This window comes from Rhea pennata, chromosome 1 (assembly GCF_028389875.1).
Source record: "Rhea pennata isolate bPtePen1 chromosome 1, bPtePen1.pri, whole genome shotgun sequence".
In the NCBI taxonomy this organism is placed as follows: Eukaryota; Metazoa; Chordata; class Aves; order Rheiformes; family Rheidae; genus Rhea; species Rhea pennata.
The window spans coordinates 7,217,872-7,237,279 of NC_084663.1; the positions used below are offsets into that span (position 1 = coordinate 7,217,872).

Here is a 19,408-nt window from a genome sequence, read left to right on the forward strand (position 1 = left end):
CTGCTGTGGCATGAGGCGGCCATTTGGTGTCATGCTGCGACGTGGGGCCATCATTGGTGTCACGCCGTGGCGTGGGGCCACTGTTTGGTGTCACGCTGTGGCGTGGCGCTGCTCTTTCGTGTCGTGCCGTGGTGTGGGGCTGCCATTTGGTGTCACGCCGCGGCGTGGGGGCCACCGTTTGCCGTCGTGCCGCGGCGTGGGGCCTGCTGTGCCGTGCCTTGGCTGCAGGCCGCGTGCCACGGCCAGGCAGCCGCAGCCCCTCGCTGTGAGGCGAACCTGCCGTCGCCCCCTCGATCCTGGCGTCGCCCTCTCGCGCGTGTCCCCCGTGCGTGTGCGTGTGTGTGTGTGTGTGAGAGAGCGTGAGCATGTGTGAGCGTGTGTCGGAGGGTGGCAGCTCGGCCTCGCCGCTGTAGCGTGCGCTTTTATTTTTTTTTTTTTCCCTAATGCTTTCCCTCCCCTCCCGTTTGACGTGCGCCGTTTTGGTGCAATGCGAATTATCTCCAGTCAGTCAGTCAGGAGGGGCGCCGACCGGCAGCCGAGCAGCGGCGCGGCTGCCTCCTCCTCCTCCTCCTCCTCCTCCTCCCATTGCCATAACAACCGGGCACCGCCGCGGCGCCCGGTGCGGCGCCGGCACCTCCGCACCGCGCCGCGCCGCGCCGGGCACCAGCCCGCCCCCCTCAAAAAAAAGGGGGAAAAAAAGAAAAAAAAGAAAAGTGGCCCCTCTCTCAAGGAAAAAAAAAATTAATAAAAAAAAAGAGACTTTCCCTCGAGGGGTGGGTTTGCCTGGGCGGGCCACAGCGACCCGCGGCGCTGCGCGGGGAGCGGGCGCGGCGCAGGCGGGGCGGAGCGGCTCGGCGCGGAGCGGCTCGGCGGAGGCAGCGAGGGCGGAGGAGGAGGAGGAGGAGGAGGAGGAGGAGGGAAAGGGCAGGCGGGGGGCAGAGAAAGTTGGGAGGAAATAGCCCGGGAAAAGTGGCACTCGCGGAGCCCGCCAGAGCGGGGAGGAAATAAAAGCGGCGGCGGGCAGGAAGTGTGAGGAGGAGGAGGAGGAGGAGGGAGAGGGGAGGAAGCAGCGGCAGAAGAGAAAGCAAAAGCCGCGCGGCGGCGGCTCGGTGCCGCCGGGGCCGGCATCGGCGGCGGGGCCATGGCCCGGGAGGGCGGCGGCGGCGGCGGCGGCTCCTGGAAGAAGCAGGCCGAGGACATCAAGAAGATCTTTGAGTTCAAGGAGACGCTGGGGACGTAGGTGGCGCCGGTGCCGTGTGTGTGTGGCGATGCGGCGGTGACTCTCCACTACCCCCCGCTCGGGGCAAACCTTCCCCTAAATTAAACACCCGCCCGGGGCGAGGGGAAGGGCTGCTTCGCCTCGGTGGGGTGCGCGGGGCTTTGCCCGCGGCGGCGGGAGAAGGGCAGAAACACGCAGCCGGGACGCGGGCTCGCCGCTGTTATTTATAGCGGCCGTGCATGAAGAGTAGCAAAGCGCTAGTTTAATTTATTTATTTATTTCGAGAGGATCCGGATAAACACGCGCAGGTGGCGAGTGGGAACAGGGAGTGCAGCCTCATATATGTGTGTGTGTGTGTGTGTGTGGTTTTATCTTTTTATTCTTTTCTTTTTTTCTTTCTCCCCCCATTAAATTTTCGCAGATGGGGTGCCGCGCTCCCAAGCGCAGCCCCGAGCGCTCCTCGGCGCCCCGACTCCGCATCCCGCTCGCGGCGCCTCTCCGGATGGGGCCGCGCGAATCCCCGCTCGTCCGCCGCGTGCCGCTTCCAAAACACGGCCAAGCGAGCTCCAACTCTAACGTTTCAGTTACGTTCTGCTTCCAAGGGAGGGCTCTCTATAAACAGAGTATTTCTGGTCCACGAGCTCACTGATCTTTTTTTTTTTCTTCTTTTTTTTCCTACCCCTATGAATAAAGTGTGAGTAAGAGCGGGCCCAGTGGTTGGATGGGGAGGCAGGTCACGCAGCGCTGTTGCGACGAGCCCGTAGCGTGGACTTGGGAAAACACCGAGTTAGCAACTCGGGTTAAGGGCTGCGTGGAGCCGTGGGGACGCAAAGCGCGGCGTCAGGGCTCAGCATCGGAGTTCGTTCTCGTCATCTTGGTCTGTTTTTTTTTTTGTTCTTTTTTTTTTGCCCTCAGAGTTTCGTGTCACGAGGGATGTGTCCCTGTTCGTCGTCCCAGGCGTACCGCCCTCTCCCTCTGAGCCGAAGGGTGTCGGGAGAGTAAAGTTTTAATGCTAAGATTTGTTAGACCAGCAGGTTGATTTGCTGTGGTTTCCACGATACAATTATGTGTTACCTTCTTGGTTGTTGTGTGCGAAGCAATCTACGAGGGTTAATTTGTGCTGCGGAGGAGGTCCAGAAACAATTAACATTGCAGATGCTATCCGTATCCCGCTGCAGTTAATGGAGCAGGTACAGGTCCCGAGGTAAAGCTGGTCAGAGTTTAGAGTTGTGGCATATGATGTTGGATGTTGGTGAAGTCCATTTAAATGTGGCTGTTTAGTAGCTTTTGCTATTAATCATGAGCATAGTTAACATCACCCTTTGAGAGCTGCGGTCAGCAAGTCATTTATGGAGAGAGCATAAGCTGTGAAGACTTAATCTACAAACTTCTACAACATTAAAATAATTGGATTACAAGCCTGGGCCGATGTAGAGAAAACACAGCTTCCCCCCCTCCCCTTTTTTCTTCCCTTCTAGGCATGGACATAGTGATTGTAAATGTGTGTGCATTTAAGATCGTGTGTGTGTGCGAATCTAACAAACATTTGCATTTAACAGCAGTTTCCTTCTGGTGGTGCGTTCCTTAGTTTCAGAGAGCTGACGGATAATGATGAGATTTGAATTTGGGTGCTGTCCGTGGCTGCCCACCTGAAAGGCACCCACGGTTCCTGCCGGCTTTGGTGTGACTGAGCAAGTGTAGTTTTTTTTTTTTTTTTTTTTTTTTTAAGCCATTAAAGTACCTGTTCATTCCCACTGCAGCTGATGAAAGTCACTGACTGCTCACTGCCTGTAGTAGCAGATACACAGGGTACTGGAGTCCAAATGACAGGATACAGATCCTTACTTATAGGAAAGTACTTAAATAGGAATTAAGCAAAAGTCTAAATACCTTTAGAGCATTTGGTCCAAATCCTTTCCTCTAGCATGATTTAGGTGCAGAGCTAAAATCTCCTTTGATCCCTCCTGCACTGTAGTGCTGAACCATGTTGGACATGTGTCAGTAGATCTCACCATCTAATAGATTTTTTTTCTGTAGTGTGAATGGGGCTTGCAGTGAAGCTCCTTGGGTCTCAGATGAAATGCACTAGATGAATATAGTACCTATATTTTGCATTTCTCAGTTTTCTCAGTTACCTTCCATTTTAGGACGCCAAAGTGCTGAAAGCACCTTTAACAGAAAAGCAGCCCTTTTGCCTGTATTCTCTGTGGCAGTCTTAACTCACTATGACTAAATTAGCTCCAGTAAAAAATGCACTAAACCTCCAAACTGGGGAAGCAAGTAGACTTTTAAAACATAATTTATTTAAAGATCATTGACTTGTAAATGTTAAATCTGTGCGTACTCTCTGTTAATGATTTGTTCTCGGAAAGGAGTCTTTCATTTGAATAAAAGCTTTTTGGCACATCTTTAACATGTGGAGAGTTGAAATTGCTGGAATTATTAAAAAGAGCTTAAGCTGGTTAATCACAATATCACTTGGGCTTCAAGGAACCTTTAAGGATTGCTCTGCTCTGTCTCCCGTAGCAGCATTGTAGCAGGGATTAATTATTTAGAAGCCTGTGTAAACTAAGCCCAGCCGTATCGATACTGAAATTGGCACCCTGGATTGGGCATCGCCTCTGTGTGCAGTGAAATATCCTTTTATACCCAAGGGGTTGTTTCCTTCAGTGGCTGAGGTTACTTTCTGAATGACAGAGCTGACATCGCTGGCGCCTGAAGCCCTGGGCCTGGCAGCAGTGTCAAGCACAACTTTAGGTTAATTTTCTCTCCGGAGATGGGACAGTAGGAAAGAGGTTTTTTTCCTCAGTGTCTCTATGTAAATCTCAACTTCCTCAGTGACTGAAAGTGGGAAGAAGAGATGAAGGAGAAGGATTTAAGAGAGAAAGAGAAATGAGTGAGGGGAGGGCAAGAGAAGTATAAATCAAAGAGAAAGGGGAAGGAGGCAGAAATGAAGATGTGGGTAGGAGAGCTGAGAAACTGAAGGTGTGAGACTGTCTTCTTGTTTTGTATTTAGGCAGAACTAGCATGCGCCATCTCATTTTGTGGCTGCAAGTTCTGAGGCACCAGAGTATAACCAAAGTATATTGGTCATATTAACTTTGAAAGTGTGACAAAAGAAGGACGCGGAGGGTGTGTGGGTGAAGCGGGGTTCAATTCTGTGGTCTTGGCTTAAAATTCCTCTTAACATCAAAAAATTAAGGCCTTCAGCTTTGTGTTTGAAATTTCTGGCTGCGGAAGGTACACACAGGCCTGAGGAAAGACGAGGCTTTGACTGACTGCTTATCTTTTTGATTTTTAACAAATTTGCCAGTTGTTGCTCTAGTGAGTTTGCAGGCCTCTGGGAGAGGTGGAGTTTCATCCCCTGGGCCTTGAGGAACAAAATGCTTCACAAGAGCAGTGCGATCTAATACAGATACAAGTGCTCATTGGCATAGCATTTTCTCTCTGTTGTTAACTAATGTTATGTCTAAGGTATTTTAAAACTAAGATTGCAGTGTTCCAAGAAACAATAAGATAAACAGTGTCATCCTATATCTGCTGTCATTTGCTCTATCTGATTGGATCAGTCATGTTTCTAAGATATCTGTCATTAGGCCTTATTGACATAAGAGTTATGTTCAAGCATTTAGGAAAGCTCAAACTTTGTAATTGTCTGATGGAAATACTGGCATTGTCCTTAAAAATGCTGTGGTAGATTCCTAAAGCTTAATATTAACACAGAGAGTTGCATGAATATATCCATAACGTAGTAAGAGCTGGGTAGGAACACAAATGTACTGCAATGACTCTTTTTTTTTTTTTTGAAACTGTAGTTTAGAGAAACCTTGAAGGTGGCTCTGTTTTTCTCAGGGTTTATTGTCATTTTTGGTTGATATGCGCTTTCCCCTGTCTTTCCTGTACTCTTGCACAGGTTTGATAGAGCCCATGCGCTTGAGTGGTGGTATCACTAGGCGTCTGGTCCGTCTCTCTCTGATCAAGCATCTTCCCTTCGCATCAGCCAAGAGAAGCAAGTTCAGAAGTGCCAAAAGCACTTGCGTTTTATTCAACGCAATGAATCATGCCTCCTCAGCCATTTAACTGCAGGCACCATGTGAATTACTCAGTAGTTTTCCCCTACTGATTTTTGAATGTTCTGAAGATTTAAAGAAAAATGTTGATAGCTGGGCTTTCTCTGGCATCATGCCCCTGTGAAGACTAGAGTGTTGTGATTTTTTTTTTCATGTTTCTGCTGACATTACCAATAGTTTCTATCTCGCTCTTGTTCACTACCACCTTTCTGGAGTTTTATATATTGGATTGCTTCATCTTTTTCTCAGTTCACTATTTTCTTCTTTTTAATTACATTAAAGAAACGTTTCATGGTAAAAAATATCTTTGGAGAGGAAATAGTGGATGCCAAAGGGTTGAAGTTAAACCACGCACTTTCAGGAGGGAGGTTGATTAACTGTGAGGACAAACTATAAATGCAAGTCGTTCCCGTCTGCTCCAGAATGAATTGCTAGAAGAAATCCTTTTATCATCTAAATGCTCTTGGGATTCATGCAAGAATCACTGGCAGAGTCTCTTGCCCATGTTTACACAGAAAATGTGTCATGATTCCTTCTGCCTTAAAATCTGTAACTCTGGGAATCATGATACTGTGAAAACACATGGATCTAGGGGTAGTTTGTGCTCTCAGATGTGGGGTACATGCAACACCTCTAGCATCTCTGAGAGAAGGAGTGAAAATGGAGATCCAAACACTAACATTTAATTAACACTATGAAATGAGTAAGATGTTTTGGGTTGTACTGTCAACATACAGCAACCAGAACCATGTTGAGAGGACTCCTTTAAGGTGATGTGCCTGTTTTAAACTGAGAAGTCCTTAGGATTGCTATCATGTGGCATAATTTACTATCCAGTACTCTTGGAGGCTTAAAATTTTATTACTGGCTACCATTTGCAGTGAGTATTCTCATACCTTGTAATGTAGATTGGGGATCTCCCTCTGATTGTTACAGAACATAGCAAACTTCAGTGTTTGGCTGTGATTGAAATGAGAAATAAAGACAAGCAAGATGGGCAGGAAAAAAGTATGTTCCTAGTGATGAAAAAGAGTTTTTGACACCTCCTGAAGCACAGCTCCTGGGTGCATTTTGGGCACTGCTTGTTTGGGGCAATGGCATAGTGAACGGCACATACAGGTCGATTTTTTTTTTCATTGTCCAAGAGTAAGATAGCTAACAACCCAATAACCAAAGGCATCCAGGGAGATAATGTCATTTTGGGGGACCTCCAGTTGTCAGCACACAGCCTGTGCACAGGCTTCTTTTATGAGCTGTATTTTATACTGCTTTTGATGCCTAAGCTTTGTTTGTCCTGCTTCATCTCCTTTCCCGTGGTTGCTCTCTTAAGTACCTGCATGGGCTGCCTGTCTGGCTCTGTACTGTCTGAGCATCCTGTGACTGTGGGATGAATACTCACTTCCCTGACTTCCCATGCAATGCAGAGGTGTCTTCATAGACAAGGTGGCAGGAAGCCATTTGGATAGGGTTGGGATAGGAGATTTGTAACTTTCTGTTATTTTTTTGTGTGAGGCTTAGCACAAGGTGATCCTGACTTATGCCAAAAGGCACTCGGTAGGACTTCAGTACAACTAATATTGAGGAATAGTTGATCCACACTGCAGAGCACTGTTGCCATACTGTTTGTGCAGATGTGACTGAGGGCAAAGAATGCGTAAAAATACCGTTTTTCTTTGTCAGGCACAGAGAAAGCTGGCAGCAGAGGGGCACCCAGCAAGCAAAACCCCAAGGGACTGCAGACTTGATGGAGTGGTGGTGCATGCAGCTGAACCCAACTTTTAGGAGTCCTCCAGTAATCCTTTAAACCAAAAGTCTATTCTTCCTATCACAGTCACAACATGGTGGGTGTGAGAGTCTTCTTCTCTGCAGCTTCTGCCATCTGGAGCAGCCTGTCTGCTTCCTTCACCCTCCATCTGTTTTCACACAGGACCTGAAATATCTCTTTATATCTCTTTTCCTTCCTTTTTGCCTCTTTTTCTCTCTAGCTCTGTGACTGACCTCAGATACATATATGTATTATTTTTTTTGCTCCTCACACAGTAGGTAGATAGCTGCTTACTATATGCAGAATTCTGGTTAGAGTTATTTAATCCTTTTGAGTGTTCAAGGATACAATTAATATTGAATAAAGTTGCATTGTTTTAGTTTGCTTGACAATAGCAAGCATTTACAATAGGATTCTGAATTTATTGCCAGTAATGGTATTCACTTAACTAGTGAGTCACAGCTTATATTCATGACTGCTTAATAGGACCTAATTTTCTAGTCATTTTAGACAGTATGAAAACAAGTTGGAACTTAAAAAGGTGCTGTTAGTAAACAGGTAATGAGTGAAAGAGGGATAAAAAATTCCTTGGGGCAGCAAGGTCTGTCATTTCTGTTAGAATTTAAACCACATTGCATTTCAGTAGTGTTCTGTAAATAATAATTAACAACGATAACAATTTGCAAACATATGTATGGGATTGGGCTGTCCCTGAGTGACAAATAGCTTGGCAATTAGAATATTTCCCTTTTATAGAAATTATACTGTTCCTTAAGATCTTTCCATCAAACCTTAATACTGATGTGTTTTTGTGTTATCTGACTTGGTGCTTCCTGTAATTTTCCTTTGAATGTTATGTCAATCACTTTTTAAAAAGAAAACTATAAATAACAGATTGTTAATAAACTTTTAAAGGCCCCTTTCTGGTGTTTTTATGTTGAAAGCTGTGTATTGAGTTTTATGCCAAAATTACTCACCAAACAGATTGTATGAGGTTATATTAAAATAATACTCTGTAGCAGATTTTTTTGGCAGAATTAAAAAGCTTGTCTTTTTTGCTTGTTTTTGTTTTTACATCTCAGTGTAGAACAGCTGAACATGGGGCTAGAGATTCTTTATAACAATAGATCACTAACTTTGCTTGCTCTTTTCCTGAGCAACATCTTAGGTCACATTTAAAAACCTCAGCAGCTTTGGACAAGTGGACTTCATAACCATGAAGATAGATCTTAAAATGCCTTTTTGAAGGGTTGAAAGGGGAAGAAGTGTGAGAGAGAATGCACTGGCCTAATTGTTTTGAGGGCGTGTTTGTTTTTTCATATATTTCCAATTGAACTAAGCTGAACAGCTTCAGGCTCCTTGCAGTTTCCAGTATCAACAAAAGGGAGGTCTTTTTAAGGTTGTAAATGAACATGAGCATTTAACGCTAGCAACAATATAGCCAGGCTCCATGACACCTCTCACTGCAGACCCCCTGAACAACAGTTCATACTCTTACTGCTTTCTGTGACTTCTGCTCTTTATCCTACCCTTTTTTAGGGTGACTCTTTGAAGGTATGTCTTTCAAACCCAAATGTCACAAATCCGTGCAAGTCTGTGTTGCTCAGTGCTCCAGAGGACGCAGAAGTTTCATCTGTTGCTAACGGGAGTGCCTGGTAGCTGTAGAAAGCCTCAGGTTTGTCAGCGCTTGGCCTCCATCCTCCATGCTTCTTTCAGGAAAGTCTAATGTGGCCGTTTGGAGATTACATGCATGAGGAATAATACTGAACCATTAATCAGCAGCATAGTGTAAAGGTTTGCTGGTCTTCCTAGGAGCACCAGGGGAAGTGGCAGATACCATCTTTGATGCTGCGAGTATTGCAGAATCATTCTGTTAGTGTCATGTTTGAACTGAGTAGTATGCTTCTTTTTAAAAAAGGAGGAGGAGAAAGGGCCTGCCTGACAGCATGTGCATTTGAGATGTGGCTGCACTTCTCCCATTAGCTATGTTAGAGATCCAAGAAGTGACTGGGCTTCTACGGGTAGCACAAGATGAAATAGTGTAGCCCCACTTACTTAGTTTTAAAGATTTGCAAGGGCTGAAAAGCTAGTGGATATTTGGCGGTTTGGACCCTGGTAAGGGATTAAATATGATGGTCCTGAGATAGTTGTTATTTTTATCACTGTGGCTTTTATTGGCTTCAAATGAGATCAGGCTCGGCTATGCTATGCTAGCAGTATTATATGCAAACACCAGTGTAAGAGACTGTTCCTACCCAAAAGAACTTCCAGTCTAAATAAACAAGACAAAAATGCTAACACTGCTTTGTCAAAGATCACAGTGTGTCTCTTGTAAAACCTGGAGCTGAGCCTAAATCTTAATTCAGTCCTTGTGCAATGGACTGTGCTGCTGCTTTTAATAGTGGGCAGTGTCATCTGCATCTTCTTCAAAATGTATTTATTTATATATGCTTCACCCAGGGGCATCAAAAAGAATTAGTTTTTACTAGTTAAGGTTTGTAAAAGACTTTGAAGATGCTAAGCACTGTCTATTGTTAATACCAGTGGTGCTTTATTGCTGAGCTGTTTTGCAGATGCTGAGAGGAATAGAGATCTTCCCAGAGCTATGAAGAGCTGGAATAGACTAGGCTGGTTTCTCTGCTGGAATGATCCCACATTGCCTAATTCCATCTTCCTGTCTCATCCTAAATAATTCAAGGGATCCGGCTTCCACCTGCACTCTTACCTTATAGAGAACCCCTCGCAGATGGTTCTCTGGTCCCAATTTGAAGGTTTTGTTCGTTTTGTGGGAATGAATTAAATTTCTGTTTAAATGCATATATTCTATTTCATTCCTTTCCTCTAACAAGTTTTTACTTGGTTCATGCATAACAGGTTAAAATCTAGGTATTTCCAGAGCCACCAGCTATTGCTCTGGGCACAGGCAAGGCTCCCGGCATCTTGCTGTGTGCATGGTGGAAGGACTACCGTTGTGCTAACCCTTTGAGGAGTGCGTCTTTTCCTGCTGCCTGCAAGGGATTGCTTTTTGTTTGGCTCCCCTCTTTGGGTGTCAGCTAAGAGTTGAAGAGATGACTGAAGAAATTTTGGGCTATCCTCAGCCAGAAGAGGCAGTGCACTGTGTGGAGATGGCTGGGGAGGGGGGTCTGCCGCTGGTGGAGATTTCACTTTGCAGGTGAGAGGACAGGTAATCCCCTTGCTGCCTATAGGCCCTCTCTGGTGCCATTCTGAGCATCTCACAGTGGCAAAATGGATGGAAAAAGTGCTGAAAAATTCAAACAACATAGGGAGGGTTCTTGGGAGTAAAGAGGAGCACTTGGGCAATTTGCCGCCTCACTGGAATAGCCTCTTAGGCAGGCACAAGGCTGTGATAATCACATTCATCTTTAGTTGAGAAATACTTCTAGAACATCCTTGAATGATTTTTCATTATTATTTTGAGTTGGCTTGAAGACTTCCTCTCGCTTGTCCTGTCTTATGCTGTCTCTCAGTTTAAGTAAATCAATGCAATATGCCTAATCCTGAAGCCTGCAACACTTTGGAAACTTCAGACAGCAGAATGCTTGGGGTATACTGTCAGCACCAAGATATTGTGAACATATTAAACTTGTTTTGGGCTCCTTACCCTACCTTCTTGCAAAGTACCTGAATAAATTCGAAGGCTTGGTCTTCTACTTCAGGACATTTTTGTTGCTGGGGCCTGAGATATCTAAAGCTCTGGGATCATCAACACCCTCCCACCTTGCCGTAATGTGTTCTCTTGCTGTAGGGATATAATTAAGTTGTTCAAAAGACAGCATTTTCTGAGGGGAAAACCTGAGACTGCAGAGCTTTCTTCAAGGGCTAATGATCATCATAAAAACACCACCTCCTTCCCTCGGTCCAAGACAGTGTGTTGATATACCTTCTCTAGCATAATTACATAGCGACCTTAGTATTACAAAGCAAACAACCTATCCTTCCCAACATAAAATGCTCACAAACCTAAAAAACAAAACAACCCCCCCAGCCCCTCTTGCTAGAAGTAGGAAGAAATGAGGGAAGCAAATAGCATATGACACATTAGCCAAGTTGCTTCATGCACCATGGGAAGATGCTTATATATATATATATGTATATATGTATATTATGGGGAAGAACAATGGTGTGACTCCTGTTAGCTTAATTCCCCAGGCACTGGAACACAAAGGAGTAACTCGGAAAGAAGAGAAATGTCTCATGTCACAGACCTGGTGGTTTATGCTTTTTAGGAAACAGGAGGCCATAGATTTAGGAAAGGAAAAAAGCTACTGAGAAATGAGTTGAAAAAGGGATGCCTGTGACACTAGGATTCCTGAGTGACAACTGAGATGGTTTTTACCCAGAAAGCAAGCAGTGCACCTCTGGCTTTATTGGCAGCAATAAACCAGAGAGCCGGCTGGTTCTGCAGGTGAGTGCAGTCACGCTGTGGGAAAGTCGAAAGAGAAAGATCTGGGGAAAAGCACAGCAATGGCAGGTGGGTGCAGATAAACACCAAGAAGGAGGTGGTCCTCTAGCCTAACTGACTGTCAGAGGCAGCTATGCCCCACCATTTGGTCATGAGACTTAAAAAACCGCCTGTGACTGCAAAAACAAGATGCAGGTTCTGTGAATGGGCTAGCTTGTGTATTACACCACCAAACACTTAAATTATTTTCAGCCAAGGCCTACTAAAATTACCTGCGGCTTTGATGCTGGTGTTTGGAGGTGGTGTGTTGTGGTGACAGCTTCATTTTGCATTAGCAAGGGTGCTGGAGCCTGGACCCTGGTTCTGCCCCAATGATCTCCTGTCATCTGCAGCCGGTCAACAGTCTGTGCAGTCCTATGCTAAAAGGGTATGGTGATAATTTTGTGCCTTGCCACCTGTTGTTTGGCTTCCATAATAAATGTGTAGAGAATGATCCATGCCATTTGGGTAAAAGAAACCGTTTAATAGCGTGGTGAGATGTTAATGTATTGCATGGTTTGTGTTTCTCTTTTCATCTGCAAGTGAAGGCAATAGACTCATGCCTGCTTATGTCACCTGAGTTTCGTTATGAATCCAATGCAAGGAGCTACTTGTCTCTGGATGCAAATGGGCTTTAGCTGATTTCTGACTGCTTTCTACTACACAGTGACTTGATGCAATGACTTTTTTGGGATGTCTTTTGCGTTCTTTCATCTGCTGAGGGGAAAAAATAATGTTGATGAGATGATAGATTAAGGTCTAGCCACTTGCTCTGAGTTTCCACTCCAGTTTCCAAGCCTATTGCCTGTGGTGATAAGGGGTATAGTGGCTTTTTCCTACACTGTTGTCTTTAACGCTTCATCAGCGATGAAGGGGCTGTAGGGCTGCTGCAGCCACTCAAATATGTGGTGTTTGAACATGTTCAATTTGTGACCAGAGAAGGCAGGAAGCCCTCAGTGGAGATCAATCTCAGCTCAGTAATCCCCAAGGTCCCTCCTAGTCCTCTGCCCTTCCTGAGCAAAAGTAAGGTGGAAGGAGCTGAAATGGGTCTCGCTAGAGCTAGAGCAGCAAAAGGCAGATGGAGAAATACTTAAATAGGGCCAGTTCCTTGCAGTTTCCTCCCTTATTTCCTTTGACTCCATTTTTGAGACACTTTGGTAGGTTCCTGTAAGTGTAGGAGGGAATATGCTCACTCAGCCTAAGAGTTAAACAGGGACTGTGGGGTGCCCACTTGCTCGTTTGGCTGAGGGGGGTGAACAAGCTCACCTAAGCGAGCGTGATGGATCTCCCCTCTTCCATCTATCTCCTCATCTCCGTGTTACTTCTGTTATGTCAAATTATTGTTTGCCGTCTCCTGTCTGAGTCCTGCCTGAGCCGCTTGTTTGGGTGTGGGTGCTGGAGGCATGTCTGTCTTTGGGTGGGCACAGCTGGAAAGCGGCACAGCTGGAGAGCAGCACAGCTTTTTCCTTTGGGTCAGCTAAGGCCCTTATTGCTGCGTTTGGATGATACACCCTTCCGCAGAGGGAGAGCAGGGGGCTGCTCAGTAGCTAGAGTCTGCTGGAACTTCTGCGAGCTGCTGGTTCCAAGCCTGACCTCCCCACGTGCAACATAAATAAATAAACGTTGTGCTTGATGTTAGCAGGCAGGTGGTTGGGCCGGCCTCGCTCAAACAGCCCGCGAGGGATTCCCCCTCTGTAGATGGGGTGGCTTGAGCGTGCTCCGCCGGCCCGGTTTAACTCCTGCCCGTGCCATCGCCTGCGGAGTGATGGCCGTTCCACGCGCTGTCTCGTGCAGCATGCTTAAGGCTTTCAAAGTTGTGTCGATGAAAATCCCACCGTGCTAATGTCATCGTGACGGCCGGTGCATCAGTTTCTCTAATCAGTTCCCTATTTGGCTATTCCTCACGAACTTAAAAGCAATACTGATAAGGACATAACAGCAACTTAGGTATACTAATGCTTAAATACTAAGAGCAAAAGGTGGACGAGAGAGAGACTGGTTGTGAAAACATTATTTAAAAACATTTTCAGCAGTGGAAAGTGCCTGTAAAAAGTCTTCCTAGAGGTCTCCTCCATGTGTGTTGACTTAGCGCCCCAAAGAGGACAAATTTTTTCTGAAGTCAGAGGGTAGCACACAAAAGCACACCAGGCCTGTTTCTCTTCTGTTTTGTTCTTAAATCATTTGTAGCTGCGCAAAGTGACTGTAAAATTCTGCCTTCGATGTGCTCAGCTTGGAGGTTTTTCTTTAGAGGTCAATGAAGGCCTATATTACTCAGCAGCGAGCTGGAACAGCAGCATTTTACGCTCCTTTTGCTCAGGTTTCAAATCGCAATGTAAAGTTACAAGACTGTGGAGAAACAGGTTGCAGTTCCAGGGTGGACTGGCCTGCATGGTATAAGAAAGCCCTGATCTGTCCCATAGAGTGGTTTGCATCTTCCACCAACCGCGACGTTTGCGTGCTGTCAGTGTATTTAATGAAATGATATTGGTTAAAAACAGCCCTGCAGTAAAGGGGTGGATGGGGAAGAGAAATACAAAGTACAAGGAAGTTTTGCTTCTTTTAACTCCATAGGACCTATAAATCAGCAGAGAAATGATTTTTTTTTCTTGTGTCATGAAAAAATCATCAGCTGCTACCCAGAAATAGTTTGCAACAGTGACATTATCGGAAACAGTATCTTACTAAGAACAATAAAAAATTGGTAGAGGCCAGGTTGAGTTAATGTGTCAGCAGTTACTGAATTCACCTCAAGAGCGGGAAATGGCACCAACCATCATTTCTTAATGAGATATGTGAGAACAAAGAATCACAACGCTTGAATAATCTGTCACGTCTCTATCAGTGCTGCTGAAGCAATTACTCAGTTTGTTCAATGGTTTGACAAGGTAAAATGACAAAATCAATTTACAAAGCAGATTAAATATAAATACGCAGTGCTTTTTTCCCATGAATGTCTTCTCAAAGGCTCGTGTTTTCTCTCACTACGATCCCTACCCGGTCATTCGTTTTGGTGGTACTGTTCAGATGAGGCCCTACAAGGCCCACAGTGACGTTATTCACCAGATCGTTTGTCATTTATCCATCTCTGGTCTAACGATACCGTAGTCTGGGCCTCTGCAAATGACTATTGCATTGCTTCAATATGCAGCGTAGGTATGTTTTATTACTCAGTGCTAAGGCTGTATTTTTCTAGGGTCCTTAAGGCAGTCTGGCCCTCAGCCCCTATTAACGCTTAATGTAAACCTTTCTGAATATTTTATTCATTTGGCAGCAAACGTAGGAGAAACTTGGTATGAGTTCCCTAGGAGCTACATAACAAGCGTTGTACATGGAGGCGATACATCATCTATTTTAATACCAGGCCTTTCGCCACGTTGCAGCGGTTGCGATGGGACGCTGCTGGCCGCAGCCCGGCCATCCCCTCCCCGTCCGTAGCGACGAGCGTGCACAGGAAGCCAACGGTAATAACAAGTTACTGTGGCTGAGGCTAAACGGCATCTTTGGCAGCAAGATGGGGCGACTGGTTGCGAAGAGGGGTAGCTCTGAGCGCCCGATGTCTTCAGGTGCCCCGGCACCTAAAGGCTAGGAGCACATATCAGTCTGTGCATTTTGGGAGGGGGAAAACAGAAAAGGATCAAGGTTTTTAGGACTGTCAGCAGAGCACTTTTTGATCAGCATTGAATAGTTTGGGAAGGAGGGAGAAGCACCCTGAGTTCTGTGAAATCTGAATTTTCTGCTGTTAAATGGCAGTTTCGTAGCAACCAGCTTCTTTCAGGTCATCTGAGACTCCAATATGTAGGTGTTAGCCAGTCTTATTCTTTCCTTCCATAATTCTTCTCTTCAAAAGTGCTGGGTTAGCATGACATAACGAAGCCAGCACAGAAGAGACTTTTTTTTTCCATGTAAAAATGTTTACACCTTTCATCTTCTGCACAAGGAACTCTGGAGATAAAATATTTTTGTTCTCGTTACAAATAACTGTGGGATTCCCCCTTCTGTCCTTTTGCATTTTATGTTGTCAAAAGATACCATCGACAAACCTGACTGCATGTTTCCTTGTGCTTCTAACTTTGCGCATCATGATTTCTCAACAGAGATGTTGTAAACAGCTTTTAGCTATCTGTAAGCACTTTTCTTTTTATTTCAGGCAAGGTGACAGGGTTCCCAGTAGTCTTTTAAGTATACCATAGGGTTGTTTTATGAAGGAAAATAGTGTTTCTTAACTTACCTTTGCCATACGAGTCCCATTACTTCAATTTCTGAGCACATTACAAGCCTTACAAAATCTGTGATGCTGCAAACTTGTATGTTCTTATGTTTGCATGACATATGGACTTCCAGTATCTGGTTACTCAATTTCTGCTTAACATCTTGTATTTTCTGATGACTGTTGGAGAATGTGAATGCGTACAGTATTTCCTTATCTCTTATTGGTGTCACTGCAGCTTCTTGGTCTTTATCTTGTGGTTTGTTGGCTAACGGTCAGATCTGCATGGCTTCATTAGGAAACAGATGTACAGGTCTACTTGTTGTTTTTGTTGCTGCACCTCTGACATATTGCAAATGTTCTTAATTGATCTTGTTCAGGATGATACCATCTGGTAGCATCTGCTTCTGCTGTGGCTCGTGCTGAATACTTGTGTGTGTCTCGGACTATGAGGACAAATTACAGAGTTTCAGCAAGGTATTATGTTAATTGTTTTCTGGAATAAGTGAACACAGAATTTGAACATAGCTACATAATTTATATTATCTACATAATTTAGCTACATAATTTAATATCCAGATTAATACTGTTTATTTCAAAAGGCATGTTTCAGATTAGAGTCAGGCCCGGAGTCCGTTTTGGCCTCTCTTAATTTGTTATTGGTGTGGCTGCAAACACATCAGAGCTCCCAGAGTGGGGAATAAAGCAACCTTGGGGTTTGTATTTGGCTCCTCTTAATCACAGAGAGATATAGAATAAACCTTTAGATCTACCTGACTTCTTAACACCAAACTCTTGCTTAATGAACAGTCAAGATAAGTCATCTTTAAACATGCCTTACTGTTTCTGGAAGGTTGGTGGACTTTTTGTCAGCTTTTAACACAGCCAAATGTGTTCTGATATAAAGCTTTTGGAGGCAAAAATAATACTGGACAGGAACTAGATGAAAAATCTGCTGAAAAAACAACTAGGAAAATCAGTGCAGTCTCCTGAGAGTCCAAAGCAAAGTCCTCCTTCCCATGCAGGGCGCTGAGGACTTGCTAGTGTACTGTCATGCTGAGTTTAGCTCTCCATTCTCAGCTAAGTCCTTTTTATTAGGTGGCACCAGCATTTTTGGTGGATTTTATTACAGCTGCCATGTCCATATCTGACCTGTGAAATGGAATAGAAATTTAATTTCCCAGTGCGCTCTATCTCTGGTCGTGACAAGTGCACGCGAGCATCAAAAAGCTTCTAGGGTGGGATTTATCCAGAGTGGCTTAACTTGGCCATGAGAGCAATGAGAGTTGGCCCTTAATGTCAGCGGGACAGTGTTAAGCCAATTTTAAGAACCTTAAGAAGCTGCTCCCTCTCTCTGTACTGCTTGCGTGAGGCTGATTACAAAAGCACAGGTTCTCCTTTTACTTTGATGACGAGTCTCTTTGGCCCAGTGCCCTTGCTGCCGCTGTTCCCTCAGTACCGGTAACCCTAGCTGATCAGATGTTGGGAGTCGAGCGTCCCAATGTCATGAGTTTTGGTGATGATGTGCACTAATGCTAGGGGCAATTTTGTGGAATGGAAGAGCACTAGGTAACTCAGAAAACTTGGGTTTCCTTTTGGAGCGTGCCACTGGCCTACTTTCCAACCCTGGAAAAGTTGATGCATGCAGCGATCTGATTTCCCTGTCTATCAAACAGCCCCCAACCTACTTTGTAATTGATTTTGAGATCTCCTGGTTAAAGTGTGCCATGTGAGATATTTAAAGTGTGCCGTATGAGGTGTTTTTGTTATGGTAACATGGTAGAAATCTCCCACATTGTCTTTGAAGTATGTCTGCATGTGTTAGGAGCTCAGCTGTAATGCTGGCATCCTGCAGATGATGCTTTCATGGGACTCCCATCTGCTGCGGTCCAATCCCTTTCCAAAAGGTACCACAGAGTCCAGAGTGAGGTGGACATCCCTCAGCTCCACCCTGAAAACATGAGAAATAGGGCGAGGAAGCAAAGCCAAGTGAAGTGCGTTTCATTTTCTGAACTGGGTTGTAATCTTGTTCAGCGTGCTGGGAGTCCTGGCAGGCAGAAAGCTCTTCTGGAAATGTCTCTTAGCTCTCAAATCATGCTGGCCACTGAGTTTTGCTGTGGAGATTTGCTGCTGGTTGGACGGCGGGAGCTGCCTGGAGCTAGCTGTAATGCTGCGAGATGGCTTTTGCCTCCTGGGCGGTCTAAGTTACAAGTGGGAGGGAGCTGACAGAGAAAGAAAATCGTGGTGGTTTTTGCGTGGTGCTGCTGACAGAGCGGGAGTTGCAAAGTGGTGTGCGAGTATTTGTGCAGCAGGGAAGAGTCCTTCCCTGGTAGGACTCGGTCTTACCTCGTGCATGTAGACACCTGTATTATGATTGATCTCTTAGCCAGCAACATTTTTGGAAGTCTTACAATTTTTCGTGCCTCTTGAAAATCACGTCAGTAATTAAAGTGGGTATGGTGAGTAGTCGCCGGGACCCTAAAGCTGTAAGCTTTTTGAAACACCTTCACTGAACAATTAAACCAGCTGGAAGAATGTGTTCATGGTATGGAGGGGAGCAATATCCATGAGAGACAGGACAAATATAGTTGTTTCCAGTTGCCTGAAGGGCCACAGCATTACTGTTTCTAAAAACCTTTTTGTAGGCAGAATGCATTCAGTTTTTCTCTGGTTCTGGAGAAAGCTAAAGTTTGTGCATTATTTGTAAAGCGCATTTGTGCTTAAGCGGCATGCGTTAGCTGTGCTGGCGAAGCCTGCCACTGCAGAGCATTCAGCATTTATTGGGGAAATCTCCAGGTCTGAACAGCTTGGTTAGGCACAGTTATAAACTTAGAAGGTAAAACACAGTGTCTTCTTCCACTCTGAAGTACAAAGCTGACTGCTGGATGTCCTGTCAAATCCCTCGGAAGCCTGCAGGGAAGGTGAGGAGCTTCAGGGCTCCCCCCGCCGAATCCTCAGCCGCTGGCTGCAGCAAGGCAGCAGCCCTGGGGAAGAGGCTGCGCAGCCAGGACACCGGCAGAAAACCGAGGGAGACCGTATGGGCGTTCTTAAATGATGATGTCTTGGAAAAGAAAAATGTAGGAACCCACCGAGGTCTGCAGAAATTAAGGTGCCCATGTTTGAATCCTTGCACTCTGCTTTTAGTAGTACAATCTGTGACTTCTTACAAAACGCCGCCTCTCCTCCTCTGGTGTAGTAAAAGATGACTAACTTTTAAATAAGCACTGAAATGTTTTGAAGTGAATTTTCATCAGTGATTTAAGGTTGCAGTTCACTGAAGCACTTTCTAAAGCTTCGCTCAGTTTAGTGCATCATTAATTTACTCATGCACACTGCGAGGTTTGACTATCCCTAGGCACACACTGAAGTCCTATCGGAGGTGCGAAGTCAAAGGGACTTGGGCAGGAGACAAAATCTAAGCACTTAATTGCTTTCCTGATAGATGAATCAGGACCAAGAACAGGCTTCCTGAGTGCTCGCTCTCTGGATTTCAGTACAATTCTGAATAATCTACAGGGGCAGATTTGTAATCGCTCTCAGAGCTCGTCACGGCAGGTGTAAAAGTTGGCGGTTTTGGGAGGGTAACCCTGCAGCTAAACAGGATGGGAGCTGTGGATCAGAGCCCAGCCGCTGCGCTGGGCTGGTGAGGTAAATGGAAGGGGCATCTGGTCCCGAGCGCCTTGCA

At 45.2% G+C, this 19,408-nt stretch overlaps 1 protein-coding gene across 1 annotated transcript in view; it reads left to right on the plus strand.

Annotated features, from left to right (window-relative positions):
- Positions 1–992: 992 nt before the first annotated feature.
- The window catches only part of CAMK1D (calcium/calmodulin dependent protein kinase ID), a 217,960-nt gene continuing 199,544 nt past the window's right edge, over positions 993–19,408 (plus strand). The window contains exon 1 of the mRNA XM_062580868.1: positions 993–1,236. Within this exon, the coding sequence (XP_062436852.1) occupies positions 1,142–1,236 (95 nt within the window). The 5' untranslated portion in view covers positions 993–1,141. The remainder of the gene's footprint in view (positions 1,237–19,408) is intronic.